Raw genomic sequence first — 21,925 nt, forward strand, 5'->3', positions numbered from 1 at the left:
CCCTGGAGGCCAAGTCTGGGGTTTAAACCCCTCTTCAGTCAATACTCAGGCCTGCTAGGGCCTGGCCACACCCTTCCTCCCCCCAGTTCAGCTTCCCTGTGGGAGGGAAGGGAGGGCTGCTCAAGAGCCCCCAGGCTTCTGGCCTGAGCCACTGCAGGCATGTGCTTGCACTTCCAGAATGAAAAGTGGGTGTCTGTCTACTTGCAAATACATTAGACTGACCTGCAAAGATTGAATCAATTCAGGCTTGGGCTTTTTGAATGTCTGTCACTAGCCTAAGAGACTCTAAAGCTTGTTATCTTGAAAGAAGATCTTGCAGACACTAAGTATATAACAGACACCTTCTGCAAATTAAGAACATTTTCATTTTAGATGATCCTCAATAATTATACCTTTAAGGGATCATTGGTATAAGTTTTACTTCTTTATAGAAGCCTCCTGAGAATTTCTAGTCCATTAAATATGTTCTGATTCTTCTGCTTTTCTCTACTCTCTAGAAAACCTTTTTCTGGGGCCAGCTGATTTAGTTCCAAGAGACTCTGTTCCCATTTGCTAAATTCTTTTGTAGAATGCCTTGGAACAGCAAAAAGGAAAACAAGAACTTTAAAAAATAAGTGTTAAAATTATGCCAAAGAAGTAATCAGTTGTGTATTTAAATGATTTTGCTAAAAAATATTTGTAAGAGTTCATTTAAGTGAAGCTTTTAACCGTAATTTAGTTAGAGCATTATGGCTAGAAACTTAAAAGTGCTCTAGTTGAAATGGTTGTCAGGTCTTGTTAATGACAATAGATAAGGAATATTTCTTCATAGCCCCACTTATTGTTTCAAAATTAATTTGAAACTTTAAAAAGAAACTGGACCTTTCCTGCAGAAACTTTCCTGACATTGTAGCTTACAAGGAAAAAAAATCCATGATATAAATGCAGAAATTAGCCTGAAGGCCAAAAACCAGCCATTTGCTGGTGGTGCAGTTGACAGAGTTATTTGGGAAGAAGTTACACTTCCCTGATTTTCTTCTCAGCCTCAGCCAAAGCACTGTGCACTAGAAGGGAATTATTAGAGCATTCTGCAGACTTCTGCCATAACCTCCTTCTGGCTTCCCAGACACACCAGTCCCCACACCCACCTCTGACAGCCCCACTGCCCCAGGCATTGCATAGAGGGAAGCATAGGAACTGTCACCACCAAGTCTCTGCTCCCAAATGGATAAGACTATGACCCCTGATATTTAGAAATATTTAATTGTTAGTTGTAGTCATTAGGCCTGATTTAGTTTCAACCATTTATAAAACAGGTCATATATAAGACAGGTCATATATAAGATATACATCTTAAAACGCATCAAGGAAGACTTTTACATTGGTTCCATTCTGCTGCCTTTACATAACTGCACTTATTGGACTTAAAAAGAGTAGTGACAACAGGAGGACTCAGGTCTTATACTTCCATAGGCGGAAAATGGAGTTCTCTATCTGTAATATTCTCTCTCTCTCTCTCTCTCTTTCCCTGGTACAGATCCTGATGGGTATGGGGATAAGGCTAGGAGAAGAAGCTTCTTTTTCTAATATTTCCCCCACTGATACTCACTTACAGAACAGTACCTACAGTAATACTGCTGGAAGCAGCATAAACTTATACTCCATTGGCCAGATTCTCTAAGCCACCAAGACATACAAAAAAACTAGAACTCTTGGTTCCAAAATGATACCTTTTATTAGACCAACTGGAAAATGGCAAGAAAATTGTCCTTTTCTGCAAGCTTTCGGGATCAAAGTCCCTTCGTCAGGCTCTGGGAAAAGTGTAGATGGTACAAGATGGTAAAAAGTCCTCTTTGATCCCGAAAGCTTGCAGAAAAGGACAATTTTCTTGCCATTTTCCAGTTGGTCTAATAAAAGGTATCATTTTAGAACCAAGAGTTCTAGTTTTTTGTATGTCTTTTTGTCTCAGACCAACACAGCTACCAAGTACACCCCTAAGCCACCAAGTTTATTTATGCCATTTATGGTCTATAATTTGTAGATGTGGCTCTGCCTCACGCCCTGAAATCCTCCATCCTTATTATAAGAAGAGGAACGGCTAATTAGGTGAGCCAGAGCAGAGCAGAGCAAAGTTCACAACAGCCAGAACTCTCAGAGAAAGTAAGTTACCAGAAAAACTTTAGCCCAGTGGTAAAGTTAAAGCTGCCCCTGAAATTTCTGACCCTCAGGGCCAAGTGGCTGAAAACTATTGAACTGTGACAAGCTCATAGTAGCCACCTCAGAGCCTAGAAGTAATGCAGAACCCAGGCCCAGGCTTCACTCACTTCAGAAAGGCATGTTTTCGGGATCAGGTCTTTTTGTATTTTTTGTATTTTGTATTTTTTTTTTGTATTTTGTATTTTTTTTGTATTTTTTTGTAAAGTCATTACTTGATTAATGTCTGTACAAAAGCTGTACTACCAAAGACTGGGCCTGGAGGAGTGGTATGAAACGTCCTATAGGTACCTGAGATCTGGGAACTTGGGAAGCAGTTTGCTTAGCAGACTTCCAAGCCTTTACCTGCTCATTGAAGAGAACTCTAAATCCATTAATGTTTCCTGGCTTCTCTAATAGCCTCTTTGGAATATGACTTAACTCTTCATTTGGAAGTCCTCATTCCTCTTTCGCTAGCTGTTATATATTATTTTGACAACAAAAAATAATTTCTTCCTTTTTCTACAGTGAATTCCTCAGATGAGGCTTTTTTGTGACAAGTGTTCCATGCAGTTCCTAATCCTTCTCTTACTGCATACAGTGACAGAACTCCTATTGGCCTGAATGAGAGGTAGCTCAGCCCCTAAATGAAGTCTATTTTAATACATCCTTTTATAAATAATTAAACTCTATGGGCTTTACTAACAAATTCTTCTTTACCAGAATTTTATTCTGTTGTCTTAATTTACCTTAAATGAAAATCAGCAGCAATATTCTTCAGTGGAAGCAAACCCCAAACACTGTACCTATCACTTTATGGCTTCACATGGAGTTTCTTCAGAGTCAAAGCATAAGTAACTACCATGATGAAATTGGAGGCTTATTCATTATGCATAGAATATACACGTTGGGAGAAAGCACTACAGGGATGCATTGATCAGATTAGAGCTGAAAGAACAGCTGCATAGAAGGAAGAAGCCCTCTCTTGGCTATAGGACAGAGGCGGGCAATTATTTCGGGCAGAGGGCCAGTTACTGAGTTTTGGCAAGCCATTGAGGACCGCATGACAGGCAGCCAGGGGCAGATAAATATTAATTATCTACAGTTTTTAGGGGCCCCACGGGCCAGACAGAATGGCTTGGCGGGCCGCATCCAGCCCACAGGCCACATTTTGCCTACCCCTGCTATAGAGGTATAGGTTGTAGCCATTTTGGTCTCTAAGAACATAGGCAGACAAGATTCTTTGGGTAAATCTGGTATCTGTTATCAGGCCAACTCAAACAGTTGGAAAAATTCTTCTTAGCAAGCTTTCAGGTTTAAATACCCTTTGTCAGTCTGAGAAAGCATCTGCAGTTGTTGTGTGCTTTTTTGGGGTGGCTTCTTTACTATTCATTCCACCCAGGACGAGCACACACCAACTGCAGATGCTTCCTCAGCCTGATGAAGGGTATTTAAACCCGAAAGCTTGCTATGAAGAATTTTTCCAACTATTTGAGTTAGTCTAATAAAAGATATCAGATTTACCCAAAGAACCTTGTCTCTCCTGGCTATGGCTGGAGAAACTAAGAAATGATAGTGCAGGATGACCTGTAAGGGGAGCCTACGTTATCGTCTGTGTTTGAGAGCTTCCTAGACCAGTGGTGTTTAACACAGCTGGCTCAGAGAGCTGGATGAGTGCTGCAGGGCCGACTGGATCCCACAAATGGAGATGGTCCATAGACCTGATCCAGCCTGGGATCTGTGCGCGGGGTTGGTCCGCAGGTGCAATCTGTTGTGCCAGCCTGGTTCTTAATGCTAACCTGGTTCTTAATGCTGCACACTGGATCTGCCCAAGGAGTGGCCCAGTGAACCAGCCCAAACCCACACACTAGATCTGGCAGCATACTGACCCCCTGCACTGGATCCAGTTGCAAACCAACCCTGCAGACCAGTGCAATCCAAAATGTGGAGTCACATCATCCAGCCTGCAGAGCGCCCCATAAATCTAGGAATTTGACATCTGGGGTGTGGTTGCAGCATTTATCGCTGCAGCTGTGAGAACCACAGCAGTTAACACTATCACTGCTCCCTTGCCACTGCAGGTAGAATCCTGCTACCACTCTCCCGTTGCCAAATTTCCAGACCTATGGGAAGCACTACAGGTCAGATGACATGGCTCTGTGGCTTGGATCCAGCCTACAGGCCATAGGTTGAGCACCACTGATCTAGGCCCCTGGCAGACTTTATACTTAAGACACAATTAACCAGTTAATTGTATCTTAAATAGTAACCTAGCTACTTGTTCAGGCAATTTATAGCACAGTTAAGGGCAATATAAGACACAAAATTATTTCACAAAATATGTGTAATATTTTTATGGCTGGTTTCCATCCTTAAGTTGAATGTGTGGCAGGATAGACTGCACAAAGGTCTCAGCTAGCCCTCGTGTGATCCCCACTGGTTGACAATCAGCTGTTTTTCATCTGAATCAGCAATGCATACAGGCCAGCCCTCCCTGATGTGGTCCTGGATCCAGTTGACAGTCTGCTGAGTTGGCCAGGTTAGGACAATCACAGTGGTTGGCTGGGTCAAGATTTCACTGAGGCTCCAGAACCAGCGAACAATCAGCTGATTGTCAGGCACCTGGCTTTCAACTTGCCAGTGCAGGGGGAGTCCCGGATCATGATCAGATCTCAGTCACCCCTTATCTGCCAGTGTAGGGCAAATCATTATTCTGGACTCCCCCTGCACAGGCAAGTAAGGGGCAATTATCTGACCCCCAATCCCAGAATCACCTGTCCTGTCATGCATGTACAGCATGGCATGAGATGCAGTTCTTGAGATTGAGGATCAGATCCCATTGCACCTTTAAATCAATGTCTGTCAGCAGTCTTGACTATTTGGGGCACTATTTCAGTCTTCATAAATATCTAGTAATAATAATGCAACACCTGAGCTTCCACTACGCTACTTTTGTTATCTTTTCACAGTCTTCAACTGAGAAAAATCTGTTCCTAAAACGGAATGGTATTATCTTTGAACACATTTTAGAAATAATTCTCAATGTCAGAATCATCTGTATGATCTTAAGGTTTTTTTTCCCTCTTGTCACCAATGATATAGGGGCAAAGTAAGTACATGTCTTAAGGATATGAGTTGGATGCTTGCAGTTATGAACTACTTTGTTCATAACAATTTACCAATTTTACAAATATAGTAAAATTAGAGCAAATTATAAAAATATAACAAATACAGTAGGTAAAATAAAAGTAAAAACTTTACAGGGTTAATAATATACTGAACAAATTAACATCTATATTGCAATCATCAGTGAATGATTATTAACATAAGTTTGCATCATGGTTCTAGAGATTCGTTTCTACTATGTTTTCTGTTATCCATATCAACAACATAACCATTTCATAAATATTAAACAAACTCAATTCCCTTCTTGGCTTTATTTTATAATAATAAAACTGGAGTCAGCACTGATATGTATGATTCAAGGCAAGTAATGATATAAAGCAGCAAACAAATTAAAAGGAACAGAGCTACTGAAACCATTTGTAGCTGAATTTTGTAGATTGATTTTTTTTTAAATACTGCCTTTAACTGAATAATATTTCTTAATTGCCTAGGAATACTAAGATGTGTATTCATAAGCTTTTTAATGTATGCAGACACCCCCACCACTTTATCCTGCATCCGTGAATTCTAATGTTAGAAAGTATTGATTAAAAGGTGAAGCAATGAAAGAGAAGTGAACATGCAGTATGTAAAAAATGTCTGATAACAATATTTTAAAACCACAAATTCAGCATTAAAGTTTCACACATCCAGAGTAGTAAAATGATGGATGCAGCTGCAAAATGAACCAATTTGCAACAGTTTATATCTGAGCTTAGATGCATTAACTGAAACCAACATATTAATGTGTTCTTTATCATTGCTGTGATGTTTGCAACAACAAACATGGGGATGGTGGGAGGGACTAACAGACTTAGGAAGATGATTAAGCTTTAAATCAACAGTTAAGAATTAATATTACTTTGGCATAAAAATGGCACGCACGGTTTCTGCGTGTATGACAATGTTGGCAAACGAGCAGCAGAAAACAAAGGTACCTTTTGCCTGCTTTTCAACCTTATGACTCATGCCAGAAGAGAAAATGATCTCAGCCTTTATAAAAGCTGTAAATTTTATTTCACAGCGGAGGACAAGCAGAAGTCATCATCAAGCAGACGCATACAGGGGAAACATTCATTCTTGCAAAAGGGTTTCTCTCACAGGGGAGATCTTCTAGGCGTCAACCTGGAAGATCTTTCTCCTGGAGGATCATGTTTCCTCTGGCAGAAATTAGAAGTATTCTGATACCCTCCTATTTTCTACTGTGGGAGAGGTGATTTTCCCAGTATAAATGCAATTCCTATATGTGGCTTGTATATACTGTGATTTGTCCCATTTAAGCCAACAGAACACTTTACAAGGTGTAGAATTAATTTAATGGATAAATCTATGCAAGCTTGAGGCTTTACAGCAGGATTCGGGACAAACTGGTACAAATTTGGGTTTACTCTAGCTGTATTACACCAGTGAAGGATCTGCTCCAGCTCCACAATTGTCAATGAAATGTTATTATGGTATATTGACAATTAATATTTTTTTAAATATCAATATGTGACCTACTTTCTGCTCTTAAAAATCTAAACAACATATTTACTGTAGTAAATGCATAATTAAATATCTTTTCTAATGCCCCATGCCCCCAGATAAAACACACACCTTGTTTTGGAAAGCAGAATGAAGAAAAAAAGTTTTCCTGAATCATGGCTGAAAGCTAACCACATGAAGCCACTGACACACCCTCCACCAGGTCACTGGCTGCTTCAGGCAGAACCTCAAACTTTATCCATTACAACTGTTGCTGAACTGGCAGCACACTTTTTGACTGCTCAGCCAAAAGCTACTGTTAGTTCAGCAGACACTGCAAAAGGGTTATAACTGGACTCCACCCCTGCTGGATTCTGGTTGGAAAGAAGGGAAGAGAAGAGAAGCTGTGGACAGCCATTATTTACAACATCTCCATGCTTCCATTCTGGTGCAGAAATCAGCTTCCCTGCATACACATACACCCCAATTTGGGAGGGCTAATTTTGCTGGGGAGGGTGTGTGTATGTGAGTCTCATTTGTTCTATTTTGTTTTTAATACATTGGTGGCCCCTAATTCTCAGGTTGTAATTACCTTACTTGGAAAATACTTATTGGTCTTTCAGGAAGGTTCATAAGTTCTTATTACAAATCAATATATCTATCTTAAAATCTGAAATGTAAATGAATTACTTACGTTAATCATTAACTGAAAGTTCTTAAATAGACTTTCAGAACTAATTAAGCAACACTGCATTATAAAGACTAAATGAGTTGTATAGGACATCAGTGAAATGTATGTTCACTTAGTGTAATTCTAAATTGGATGATTCTGCTCCCAGCATTGGAGTGTTCATATTCACATCTATAACTATGATTGTATTAACAACAGTCTTCTTAACAACCTGCCAGTGCTCTAATGTTCCATTGTACAGGTATAATTTAAGATTAAAATTAAATTAAAACAACTTAAAAGGTAGTGTCTAGGTACTGCTGAAATGCAATTTGTTGCTTTAACCTCAATCAGAAATTACAAAAAAGAAATTATACAGTGTTTCTTTCTCTATAGCAGATGGTAGTTATGATGTATTCTTATTCTTTATATTGAAGGGTGAATAATATGTAAAGTGATTTCATCTTATTCATTATAGATTATATCAGTATCTATGGCTAACTTAACCATACTTCATCTTTTGCTTAGGAATTTTGATACATCTCTGTCTAGATCAGGGGTCGGCAACATTGTTGGCTAGAGTATTAAAAACACCCCAACCTCAACCCACACCTGACTTAGCATGCCAGACACAGATGGTATGGGAGCTACAAGGAACCCAAGCCTCACAGCTGCTGGCAGGTGCAAGTACGCATCCAGGTGGACAGCGGGGAAGGTGCCAGGGTTGCACAGCTGTGTACCCTTCCCTGCCATGTACCCTGAGGTATGCATGCACTCAGTGCCACCACGGAGCTGATGCCAGGGCTCCGGACCCAGTGCAGCTGTTTGCAGCCTGCCCACCACCTGCTGCAGCTGTCCAGAGCCTGGGCTGGCTGTGGCAGGAAGCTAGGAGGCTACAAACAGCTGTACCAGGCTCTGGAGCTCCAGCTCCATGGCAGCAGTGGCTACATGTGCACCTGAAAAGGGAAGGGGCATGAGGCAGCACAACCCTAGCCTCTCCCCCTCTGTCTGCCTGGAGGCACATGTGCAGCTACCACTGCCACAGAGCCTGGCTACAGTTCTGGAGCCCAGTGCAGCTGTCTGCAGCCTCCTAGCTGCCTGCCACAGTCAGCCCTGGCTCTGGGCAGCTGCTGGAGCCCTGGCTGCTTGCAGCAGTACTTGCACCCCTTGCAGCCCTGGCTGCTTGTAGCAGTACTTGCAGCCTCTCTGCAGCCCAGGCTCTGTGGCCAGCAGCAGCTGCTCAGAGCCTAGGCTGTCTGTGACATGCTGAGCAAAATGGCCTTGCATGCCATGCGCTGGCACATGTGCCAGGTGTTGCCAACCCCTGGTCCAGATTATTCAAAATGTCTGACCTTTAGAAATAGTTTAAATGTATTCCCAAGTAGATACTAGAGACTCAGCACAAACATACATGCTTCCCACAAAGTCAACTGCATTGCTCACATGCTTTTGAGTTAAGCACAAGCATAGGTGGTAAAAGTGTGGAGGCTGTGAAAAGTATTGTTATAGAAACAAATCTAGTTAATTATTCCACTCTTTAAAAAAACAAACAAACAAACTACAGTACCTGCTTTCTGCTTTAAATTTAAATGTTCCAGATAGGTTTATACTGTTGGGGTGCTTGTACACATGATGATTGTCACCATGTACATGTGACAAAAATTTCTTTTTGTGGCTTAATAGCGTCACACAATACATGTGCATGAGGTTTGGGGGCTTCAAATGAGTTTGCAACGTTGCAAACTAAACCATATTCCCATGTAGTTTAGTTTGCAATGTTGCAGATTGCAATGATGCAGCTGTCAACTCACCTCCCGGCTGTCAGAGAGGCAGACAGGCTCCGCTGAAAAAAAAGATCGGGCCTCTCAAGACTTTCCCTATCGCAGCCGCAGGTGCCTGCTGAAGGCAGAAGTGGCAAGGTGGGGCCAATCTTTTTGCAAAGCCTGCCCACCTCTCCCACAGCCAGGGGGTGAGCTACCAGAGGGCTAAGTGGCCCCTGAGCTGCCTGGGGCCCTGGTCCCTCCCCCTGTGGCAGCAGTACCCCCCAGAGCTGCCCAGGTAGGCTGCTAGCAGGCCAGGGGCTGCCCCAGCTTGCAGGCACCTGGCTGGATCCAACTCTTCCCCAAGCCCACTAGAGCTTCAAGCACCCCGTGCACTGTCCCTGCCACCTTTCTGCCACCTAGGACTGCCCAGGAATGGCCTGGCTTGCCCCTGGGGCAGCGCAGGGAGGCAGCAGGAGGGTGGGTGGGTGTGCTGGTGGCTAGCCCATTCCTGGGCAGCCCCAGGTGGCAGGAAGGCAGCAGGGACAGCGTATGGGGTGCTGGAAGATGCAGCAGGCTCAGGGAAGGGTTAGGTCCATCTGGGTGCTGCCTGCAAACTGAGGCAGGCCCCGGCCCACTAGCAGCCCACCCAGGCAGCTCAGGGGGGTGCCGCCACCACAGAGGGAAATATCAGGGCTCCCAGCAACTCAGGAACCACTCGGCTCCTCAGCAGTTCACCTCCATCCACCAGCAGCCATGTGAGAGGCAGGCAGGCTCCGCGGGAAGAAAAAAAGATCAGGCCCCTCACCGTAACATGATGGAAATATTGAAACAGGGGTTTCAATTAAAAACCCACCATTTCAATTTAGGAGGCATAAAATAAAACCCTGAGGATTAAATCCCCCTCACCTGTACTCACACCCTTGGGGCCAAACATTGGTTCTCATAGTGGCTGCTAGAGGAGCTGAAGGGGGAAAAGAAGGTCAGTTATAAAGACCAGAAGGTAAGAATGAAGATGATCAAAAAATTACTTTTTCCTCTGGAAACACAATTTGCATGACAATATCTTTTATTGGAGCTTTACAGTTGGGGGAAGATGTTAGAAGAGCTTTGGGGCACAAAATGCCCTTCCTCAGGCAGGAGTGGATTAAGAATTCTTGGGATGCCAGACCCAAGGAGCATGGAGCCCAAAGATGATTTCCCTGACAACAAAACAAGATAGAAAATTGCCCTCTGTGATCACCAAGATAGAATATTAAGTGCCCTCTGTGATCACCAATTGTAGGAATGAGCTGACATTGCATCACTTTCTGTATAGTAATGATGGCTAGGCCTGTGCAAAAAGATACCATTTCGTTTCAACTTCCGTTTCGATGTTTTGATGGGACAGTGTTTAGTTTCGAGTTTCATTTTGTTTCGAAACCACTGTTCCATTTCATTTCATTTCATTTCGTTGAAACTGTTTCACTGTTTCGAAGTTTTACCCATAGGCTATAACGGGGAACCACAAATCTGCCTGTAACTTCGTCAGTTCTTGCCTGATTCAGATGAAACTTGCACGGACAGTAGCTCCTTCTGAGGCCATGAAGACTGCCAAGGACATTCATGTAGGGGTTTCTGGGAAACTCTACCTCAAATTCTTGAAATCAGAACTCGTGTCACATGTGTGTGTTAAGGCATAGCAGAGTAAAAACTGCAGGCATGCTAGCCCCTGCTGAGGCCATGAAACCTGGCAGGTTTCAAGGAGATAGGTGCCAGGGTTTCTGGGAAACTGCACCTCAGGCTGCTGACAAGCAAAACTCGTGACATGGGTGACAGAAAGCAGGCCAGTTCAAACAATGCTGTTTTTCCATCCCTGCCCCAGATCACTGGGATTGGAAGGGACCTCAGGGAAGGATCACAGTCACTGGCCAGCTACACAGTCAATATGAGAGTACTCCTTCCCCCCTCTTCCCCCTCCCTCTCCTTACTTTAGTTTCTGTTTCTCTGCAGGCTGCCCTCATTTTGTTTCGAGGCTGTTTCAAAGCCCTTCATTTTGTTTTGAACTAGAAATTAGTTGAAACAGCATCAAAATGAAACAGCCAGAGAAATTTCGCCCAGCCCTAATGATGGCACAGGTCCTCCAGCAGCCAATAGGATGCTGTCACCCATGCTTACTGGGACTGAGCTGTGCCTGTAAAAAGGAAAAAAAAAAAAAAAAGAAAAAACTAGCTGCAGTGATAACTTCCAAATTGTTGAGGCCCTTGGTTTCAGGGAGGCTTAGGCCAGGGCCCTGTGGCTTTGTTTGTTAATCTACCGCTCTCCTTCAGTCTAAAGAGCAATTACTTTTTCTCCAGCTCACAGTTACAGCTTGACTATTTACTTGACTGCCTTTTCTGTAGACACGTTTGTGAGCCTGTACTACCATTCCCCCTGATTTAGTTCCAAATATGCAAATTATAGTGATATAGAGCCATTTTTTCCATGTATCTCCTTGATGGAGTTTTTCAGTCTTTCTCCTTTGAATTGGTCAGTTCTCACTTACTTGAGCAATCAGATTGATCTGTCCTTATAATTAAAATAAACATCAGAATAATTTATTATGAGGAGATCTGGGGGGTTTTGTACAGTTTATCAGCAATTGGTGAAACTTTTATTTTGGAGGATTGTTCCTTACTCCACAATCTACCACCTGTTCCCCATATTGACCGCACAGTCCCCTCTCCTATCCAGAGCACTCGTGCTTAGCTACCCGGGCTGGCAGTTTCACCCTGTCATTCTCTCAACTCTGACCCCTTTCTGAACAGTCCTAGCCCCTGCAGTCGTATGATGAAAGTTGTGATATTCTTCATTAGTTGGACACTTCCTGTTATACTTCCTGTTTTCACTTAACAAATGTGGGTGGACTCATGCTAGCAAAACCCAGATTTTCTTAGTCTCTTGAATAATCTACCTAGAACCTGAGCAAACAGTGAAAAATCACATGTACCGTATAACCCAGCTCTTCTGTCCTAGTGCATAACCAGACCCAGAAGAGCATTTTCCTGTAATTATGTAGCTTAGACTCTAACTATAGAACTTGAATAATTAAGTACTTAGTCCTTTGTGTTTTATTTCCCTCCATCTGCACATCGATGTCTGTGGAAGGCCAAGGGCCAAATCAAGAACTACATATTTCTAGAGTAATAACTACAACTTTCTATGACCACAAGTTAATTACTATGCAGTTAAATTATGTACAGTTACCATGTAAATAAATCAGTTATATAGTGTTTCTGCTCCAAGGACCTTCCATTACCAAGGATAGCAACTTTTCATTTCTCTCTAAACTGCAATTTCTTAGTGTCTCTAAATGCTTGCAAGCTCATTTCATATGAGCAACAATAGGATAGAACTTAAGCATGTGTTTAGCTTTCATTTTAACCACTAGCCTCACAAAGGAACTGGGAGCTTCTTCATTTATTTTTTTTACTTGTTTGTTTGTTTGCATCAAAATACTGAAGAACAAAATGGTACTCCCAAGAGGCAAACAAGTGCAGCGAAAATATTTTCATAGTGAATACTATTATCGTACACAGCGAACTGAATTATAGTCCAGTGGTACCCAACCTTTTCACCCCACAGGCCAGATGGGCAGTGCCAGGTTCCTAACAGAGCTGGATCTGGCCGGTGAGCCTTATCTGGCTGTGGGGAGTTGCACAGCCTGACTTGGATCTGTCCACCCAGGCTGGGGGCAGAGCAGCCCCCACCCCCGATCTAGACATGCTGAGGAGGGGCAGAGCAGAGCAGCCCTGATCCAGATGTGCAAACTGGGGGAAGAGAGCAGCCTGGCCCGATGTGGATGGGGAGGCCCAGCCCTGCCCTGATTCCCTTTCATTGCAATTGCTGGATGAGGCTGGAATCTGGTGCACAGGGATCCCACCACTCCCTGCTGCCAAATTTTCCGACCCGTGGGGAAGTCCCATGGGCTGGATGTCATGGCTCATGGGCTGGAGGATGCACCCCTGTTATAGTGGCAGAGTTGGAGCTAGAATAGGCACATTCCCTGACACTTTTCACCATCTTTAGTCACTAGATCTGTGGTTTTCAACCTTTTTAAAGTCAAGGCACACTTTTTCAGACCCAAAGCACCCCTCAAAAATGCCAGCTCTTAGCTTTCACTCATTTTTTGACCAAGGTAAAATAGCAGAGCATTTTTTCAGCCACAAAGAACTCAGAAAGAACACCACAGGTCAGAATGTTTTTAAACTATGGATTCCTATTTGAAATCTCTGGATGTATCCTGTGCATCATGTTTGCACACATTACAATGTTACTATTACATGGCATCCTGCAACACCCTTGAAAGGATTTCAAGACACCCTTGGGTGCTAATACACCCTTGTTGAGAATCACTGCACTAGATCATGTTTCCTCTGCAACTGAGCAAATTCTGATGCAGCTTTTGTGCACAACTGACAAGAGCATTTGAGGCACTGCTAATATTTATCAATAAGGATCTCAGTTGGCTGTTTTTAAAGTGACAGTCTGTCAGTGTTTGTAAATATGGATGACACTTTACCATGTATTGACACTGAAAGCTTAATGTTTTAAAATAACAGTACCTCAAGACCACTCTACAAAATGTATAATACTGGCCTGATTTGAAAAGCGCAAGTGGTCAATTAGGCTGCTGACAGACACGGGGGGGGGGGGGGAACAGCACTTTACTTCCAGCTTGGTGAGCCCCCACACTGAGCGCAGCGCATACCCAAAAGAGGAAGCACATGAGTTTGCCCTGGCTCACCCAGCACCTGTATAATCTGCATGCTTCGGGGAGGCTTTTGGACACTTTTCAATCAAAATCATCTATTAAGATAAAAGTTCTAAAAAGTCCCACTGAAGCTCACGATCTACACAGGTCAAACTGGCACAGTTCCTCTTCTGGTAAAGCACCGTTTTGTTTTGTTTTTTCCATGTCTGTCAGTGGCCTTGATATTCAGTGCTTATTTATGTGTAGTAATATCTGTTAGTATGCAATCTTAGTAATCATATTTCCAAGTGAAATGCACATTTTGGCAGTTTTTGCTCTTTTGAAAATAGGCCCTGAAAATTGTTGCCAATATTGTGTAAACTGCTAACTTACTACTAACGCTGGTCAGAAACTGGGGTATTGTTCCTCAGAAAAGTTTCTCTCTTCATTGCGGGTGGGAAGTGGGGAAGAATCAGTTTTCAGGAAGGTGGCTGACAAAAAGTCAAAATATTCCACAGAAAACAGACACTTCAGTGGATTTTAAATGATTTTTCATTCACAGACTAGTGCTGTCAGAACATTTGCAACTAACCATATCTTCTAAGGCAGGAGTGGTAAAGTACATCCCTCAGGCCAGATCTGGTAGGGGGAGCCAGGTAGTTACCAGGTAACTGCAGCAGCAGGGGCAGCCTTGCTGGGAAGCCGTGTGTTAGCCGGAGCTGTGCCATGTGTAGGGCAGCTGCAGGTGGGACTGCAGTGCAGGCTGCCCTGGGCAGGACCAGGCAAGGCTTGGTCCCATGTGGAGCACCACAGAGGCAACCATGGGCCAGGTGTGGGGAGTGGGAGGGTACAATGCACCTGCACTGCACCACTTGGGCAAGCTCTGCTGCATGCGCCCCCTACCCCCACTTGATCCTCCCTGTCATTCACAGCCGGCTCCAAGGACCTAGCATGCAGGCAGGCCCCATACACATATATGCACACACTCAACCCCCCACCTTCCACATACACACACAATATACAAGAGTAAGACTTTATTTTGAGCTATTATGCATTATCTCTATATACACTACACAAAAAAAACCACAAATCAGGACAAAAATATATTGAATAAAATTAAAATGTTATAGTAGATGTTTGGAGACAAGGTTCTTTGGGTGAATCTGATATCTTTGATTAGACCAACTTAAATAGTTGGAAAACAATTATTAAGCAAGCTTTCGGGTTCAAAAACCCTTCGTCAGGCTAAGGAAGTTTAGTAGATGTTTGACTTTTAGTATACGATTTGTTTTTTATCTATAATTTGTTAAAAGGGTATCTTATGAATGATCTTATGTGCATGGCCCTTGCCAGCTCACCAAAACTTAAGTAGCTCACCAGCCAAAATAATTGCCCATCCCTGTTATACGATCTTAACAGACTGATTTTCCAAATTTCTTTGATTACTGTCTAGTGAACAGCCTCTTCCATCCTCCGCCTTACTATCAAGACCCAGCTCTCCCCGAGCACCAGAAAGTGAGAAGCAACTTTGAAAACACAGACTTGGAAATAAATATACCTGTAGTAACTTGCATATAGTGCCCATAGATTTAGTTCATCAAGAGTTGATGCATATTACTTTTTTTGAACCTGCTGCAAGTGTTAGCACAGGAACTCCCTAAATACACTTTTAAGTAGCACTTTTGTACCTGCAGCTCAGCTGTGGGAGTGAAGAAGTCACCAAAATGTATTCAATGTAATGGCTCACCATGACTTGAAAATGAGTTGGTGCCGAGGGGGACTACACTTAATGGGCGTTACCATATATCTTATTCAGATATGGTTTACTAGCCTATTCTTGTGGTAGCTTCCCATCAGCATGTTTGCCTAATATGAGTTATGGGTTTATAGTCATGCTCAGGTAGCTATATTTTATCAACTTCCTAGTTGGTTTCCACTACTGAGCACATGTGCTTTTGGAAGCAGTTTATGGTCAGGCAGTGTATATAATGAGGTTTCCTTGTATGCAAATGTAAGAGGAGGGAGTTTTCCCAATGCTGATGGGGGGGAAACCTTGGCTTGTATTCAGGTAAATAAAATCATATTCTAACATACAGTAGTTTAAAAAGAATAGTCTTACACTCTTGTCCTATTTCTCAAATCAGAAAAAAATGTACAAACCACACATCACAGGTGCCTTAACAAAGTTGTCTGGAATAGCAGTTAAAACACACCCAGTGCTATTATCAATCACATGCAGCAGCAAACAATTCTTTAATGTTCAATCCAATACAATGAACTTTCTTTATAACCACTACCATAGAGGCTCCAAATTTTTGGCCATGATAACAACTGGCCATGTAATACGGTATAACAGATATATCCTTCACTTGAGCATTGCTAATGAACTTATTCACATCTGTAAACTTTATAATAAATATTTTTAATGGGGAAACAACACATTACTCTTCAGAACTCAATTAAAATTTCAGTAAGTAAATATTTTGACATAAAAATTAATTCCATAATGTAGAAGTAGCCTCACTGTTTAGCTGCCTGCAGCTTTGAGAATCTCTGTAGGTAGCAAAAATGCACTAAGAATGTGATTCTGTACCAGCAGGTACCTTATTGTTGAGGATATAGGCACTAATATTTTGCTGACACTTAAAACAAATGAAGGTTGGTAGCAGTAGCATATGCATTTGCTTTACTATGCTGTCACAGAATGAGATTTAGAAATAAAAGTGGGAAGCATGTTCCAGAAATGAGGGCCATAGTTAGAAAGCCTCCTATCTTGCACTGCACTGAAGATATAATCTGAACAAGTTAAATTGCTGACTCCTAATATAATCATCAATGGGAATGTATTGGCAAAAGAAAAAGAATCTAGAGTTCTGCTTCTGCAGCAGTCCTCTTTAGACTATGTAAGTAATACAACAGATTCTGCAATAAGATTTTGTAAAAACATTATCTAGAATTAATTTGTTTTTAACATTCCCTGTTATAATGGTTGATTTTTATGTTATTTGGTGGATATTTTCTGTTCTTTTCCCATACACCATTCAGTGCTTCTGCAAGTTGATGAAGGAAAATGTAGGGCACTGTAAGATTGCTAAGTAATCCAAAATAAGGCACATTATGAGAAATGAAGTAGAGATAGTAACAAGCATTAATGGTCATAGTAGGCTTAAGCAATTAGGGTTTACGCTGTCTGGATCTAGACATGGGCAAAACAAAGTCTGTCTTTTACCAGATCTGCCAAGTTGGATATTCAAAAAAAGAATGGAAGTATCATTTCTTTGGGCTGCAAAAACCTCCAGAAAACATTTTGCACTTACTGTTATTCCTTAGGAAATTTGCCTATTGATGGACGTCTAATTTTGGCAAGTAACAGTGCTAATCTGAGGCCACATAGGAAATACTTGTTCTTTAGTCATAAAGTCTAGAGACTTAAATATAGTCTTTCAGTTTCGTTGTTATGCAAGGTATTCAATTTTGCTAGAGCTCCTCTTTCTGAGGAATTTTGGCAGCACCCACACAATTGCATTTCAAGTGGTCAGAAGGTGCAACTAAATAATTGTTTAAATTAAAACATGAGTGACACTTTACCTTTAACAGTTTGTCTTTAATGCATTTGAAAAAAGAGTTAATAAAAAAAGAATGCACACAGTGGCAATGAAAGTACCCTTTGCTGTCTTAGGTCTTGGAACAATGCAAAAGGGACAAATTTAATAAACTTAAAATTCCATTTAAATCTCAATTTGAGTTGTTCCTGAAGGTTGTAACTTAAAAAGAACTACAGAAGTCATCATCTGATGCTATAATTTTGTACCATTTCACTTGCTCGGCATGCATAATGGCTGTGATAATTTTCTATAAAAGCCATGTACTAGATTCTAATTTATTTGCTTGTAAAATTATATCACAAAGGTTTCTCATTTCTCTAACACTAGGACTGGACAATGCTGCATTATTAAATTTTTCTGAATGCACCACTCAATTTTCCTACCTTTCATAATTCCACCATAAAAGTTTCAAATAACGAAGATGTTAGATTTAGAAAACTGGCTTCTGCTTATCCATGTAAATATCTTTGATAAGGACTTCCCTCTGAATACTGTAATATAAATGTATACACACTTAGCAGACTGTAACAGCTCAAAAACACCACTTAATTGTGCTGAGTGGTTTAATACTCTTTTTACTAAGGATGTATTTTTCTGACATTATGAAGTCAGTAAAAGCAATGGTGAATGATCCATCAGCCACATAACAACAACATTTTAAATTGTTTACATAACACCGTGATAACCCTGACAGAACTGTCACGTTGATGTCTGGACGTTTTCTAGATTTCTTTTCAGTTTACGTTTATGAAATAGGAAAGAAAAATGTTAAAAAGTGGCCTGTCCTCAGCTGTTGTAAACTGTTAAATGGGCCTCTTGTAATTTATACCCACTGAGGGTCAGCCCAGAATGTCTAAGGCACCAGTAGAGATAACCTAGCCCTTGTATAGATGTGTAATCTCACTCCATTGCACAAGTGGAAATTTTTACAGAAGCAGGCCCTAAAACTGATAAAGCCAAGAAATTCTTGGAGTCTAAAGATACGCTGTGTTCTTTCCATATATTACACTGCATAAGATCCTCAATATTAAATATTCCATTGTGAGGATTTCTGAAATATCTAGAAGTGAGCAATTAAATAGGTATCTGTATAATTCCTGGGTGCTACATTTAACCCAGATTCTAGGGACAGCGTACCTAATTGCTTTCCATTCCTCTTGGGAGTTGGTATCTCATTGAATGGAAGTTCACAGGAGACTTAATGGTGCTGCAAAGCTCTGAATTTTCCCTAAAAGTACAAGATAACAGCACAGGTCCGGATGCAAGCAGCTCCTTGGGAAACAGTGCAATTAGATGAGAATAGGTGGACAGGCTTCACTATACATGGTAACTTTCCCACAAGTTGTAGCTTTCACTGTCTTGCTAATACCATTCACTTACAGACTAGGAAATCACCTAGCTTCTACCTTCAGCACCCAAATGGGTGCATTCATCAGAAATGCATAAATATTCTGAGTTCTCCATCTTCCTTGTAGTACCTTATTACCAAGGAATAGTATGGGATGGGTTCATAACAGTTTCATAGTACAGTTCAAGCAGAATTGTTGTCTTGTCCTAATATAGTAAACCATCAGCTCTCTATAGTTATGCAAAGATGTATAAAAAAGCAAAAGGTCTGAAAAGACTTAAACCATATAACAAGCCTAAACATATAACGAGCCTAACATGTCGGAAAGGTACCTTTTTGTCGCAGAAAGGTACCTTTGTACCATTGCAAATACACAACACTTTTCCCTAGAGGAAACTTCATCTCTTTAGGAAAGAAGAACTCTCTCAAGGGCTGTTCCAATATTGTAAAACTCTTAACAGGATCAAAGAACTACTTGAAACTTCACTACATTTCATATCACATGTAAGGTACTCTCTATTTGGTCTTCAATGACTAGAGTATATAATACAGAAGGTATAAAATCCATACATAATATTGTTACAAAAACCAAATAAAATCCCCCCCCCCCATAATTTTTCACTTGAAAATAGGAGGAAGAAAGAAGTTCTTGTGACAAATTCAAGTCTTATTCCTTAATGTTTTTTCTGAAAAGCATTCTGGGAATGGCACCATAAGAACTTTCATAGCATAAAATAGTTTCTTCTTGGACTTTTAGAGCCTTATTAAATAGCCTCTAATTTTACTGTAGTCTTATGGAGTACAAAAGTAACAATCAAGTACACCAAAACATGGAAGTGATAATCTTATTAACTAAATGAAAATTTCTTTTAAAATGATATGAAGGTGCATAATAAATGTCAGGCAACTACTAATATTAATTCCAAACAAATGCAGAAGTTTAATGTTAAATTCTAAATGCCAATTGCCAATGTTGCACTATTTCAACCTTAAAATCTTTGATGCTAATTCAACTATAACACAAGAATATATAAATTTTACAAAATCCCATGTGCTGTCTCCTTCAGTCATAACCACTTGAATATACCACCATGGCAAAATGCTGGTAAAATATAATGCAACTTACGTATGTTATTTGCAGGTGCTCTTGTCTCCATGTTTTCATAGTGTTGTACATGAACTACAATATTTAGATCTCTTTCCATGTGATCTGTTGCACAAGCACCCTGAGGTCGCATAACATCAGCAAGAGCCCTAAGGAACAAAAATTAAACTCAGTTAGAATAAATCTATTGTAAAATATGTAATGCAACTGCAATGTACCGTGGTCTTTTTAATTCAGCTTATTGTAGTTAACAATGTTTAAACTGAATCAATGGTCCTACCCCACTCTTATTGAGGTCACAGGAGTATTACTGTTGACTTCAGTAGAAGCAGGATTGACTTGCATGCCATATAGCTATCTGCTGTACTACTGTGCCATACGAAATAATTGGCACACCTGCAGAAGCTCTGGCCTTAGGCAAAGGAATATGGCATGTGTTATTAATGTCTTAAGGGCTCAGTGTAAGTCTTTCCTATTCAGGTCAGTGCCTCACTGACCATTATTTGCCACTGTTTTCTACCAGTTCTTAATTTTTAGACCACTTAAGCTAGTTTTCAAGTGAATGCATGCCTATTCTGGGCACTGTGCCCAGTTTAGTTTAATTTACTGTGAAATTATATATAGTGTCCCAGATACTGCATCTGGAAAAGGGTGGCTTATAAATTAATGAATAAAAAAATAAATACATTCACTAATGAAACTCATGGCAAATGCAGCACAGCTCTTCTGAATAACTATGATAGGAGTTATTTTCCTAGTTAATATGTAGTATATTTTGAAATATCATGTTAGCTTCATGTAAGTTACAGACAGACAGAAAAATCTTGTGCTGGGTCTTACTCTTAGAATGCAGGCACGTTACATTGGTGTGCACAAGATACATGACAATATGTTTCCAAATGTTTGTGGATGGCATAACGCCATTAGATTGTTAGGTACAATTCTGATCACACATTACAAAAAATACTCTGCTGATACTGTAAAAGCATTATTTGAGGCATTTGGAAGCAGCACTTCCATCCGAAGCAATACTTAAACAGCAAGTGTAGCAGAGCTGGCCTACATAACTAAGGGGGAAAAAAGCACTAGCTGATATTGAATAGATATTGTATAGATGCACAATATGATCCTGAAAGAAAAGAATTATATATAAAAGGAAAAAAAATACTAAATAGCAACATAAAGACTGAAGCAAGAGAATACTAGTTGTCTAATAAGTTTATGCAGAATTTATGTATACAAAGCAAATTGCCAACATATGTCTTACATTCATTCAAGACATATTTTTGGAAAAGGAAACAATGCCTTACCCCCTTACCTTTATTCTGAAAGTTAAAATTGTATGATAATGCATAATGCATAAAATAATATTCCCAAATTTGTGAGAACAGGTTTTGAGAGATGGCTTCCTCATTGCTATTAATGTAACTATATTATTTGATAAAGACTTTAGGTAATGCTGCCAGATTAACTACTGCCGTTAGTAAGGCTGAGGTTTCAAAGGGGCTTCAGGGCACTGAATGTTCCATTTCTATTGAACTTCATAGGAGCTTGCCACACAATTCCCTTAAATTATATTTTAAATTGCTCTTAGAAGACTCAGTTCATTTAGGTACCTAATATTACTACAAAAAATATTTATCTATCAATTAATGAGTAATTGACCAAGTGTTATTCTTAAGTGTTAAGAATACCAAAAGCCAGGACAAAAAGGAGATTGTACTTCCTAGATAAGGAACCTTTCATGACAGGCTGTTGCTTTTTAATTAGACACTTCCTACATTTACACTGCTGTATACAAATAAAGGCCTAATTTTGAGGAGCTGAGTATCTTTTGCATACTACTTATGTCCCAGTGTTACGAGTAAGAGTTAAGGATGTTCATCACTTCATAGAAATCAAAAACAAAAGAATATGTTTGGAGT

At 40.6% G+C, this 21,925-nt stretch overlaps 1 protein-coding gene across 2 annotated transcripts in view; it reads right to left on the minus strand.

Moving 5' to 3' along the window:
* SHISA9 (shisa family member 9) overlaps positions 1-21,925 on the minus strand; it is a 323,373-nt gene that overhangs the window by 295,790 nt on the left and 5,658 nt on the right. For both annotated transcript variants that reach the window (XM_059716286.1, XM_059716285.1), the window contains exon 2: positions 20,022-20,149. In XM_059716286.1, the coding sequence (XP_059572269.1) occupies positions 20,022-20,149 (128 nt within the window). The remainder of the gene's footprint in view (positions 1-20,021; positions 20,150-21,925) is intronic.

The sequence above is a fragment of the Alligator mississippiensis genome, chromosome 13, assembly GCF_030867095.1.
Source record: "Alligator mississippiensis isolate rAllMis1 chromosome 13, rAllMis1, whole genome shotgun sequence".
Lineage (NCBI taxonomy): Eukaryota > Metazoa > Chordata > Crocodylia > Alligatoridae > Alligator > Alligator mississippiensis.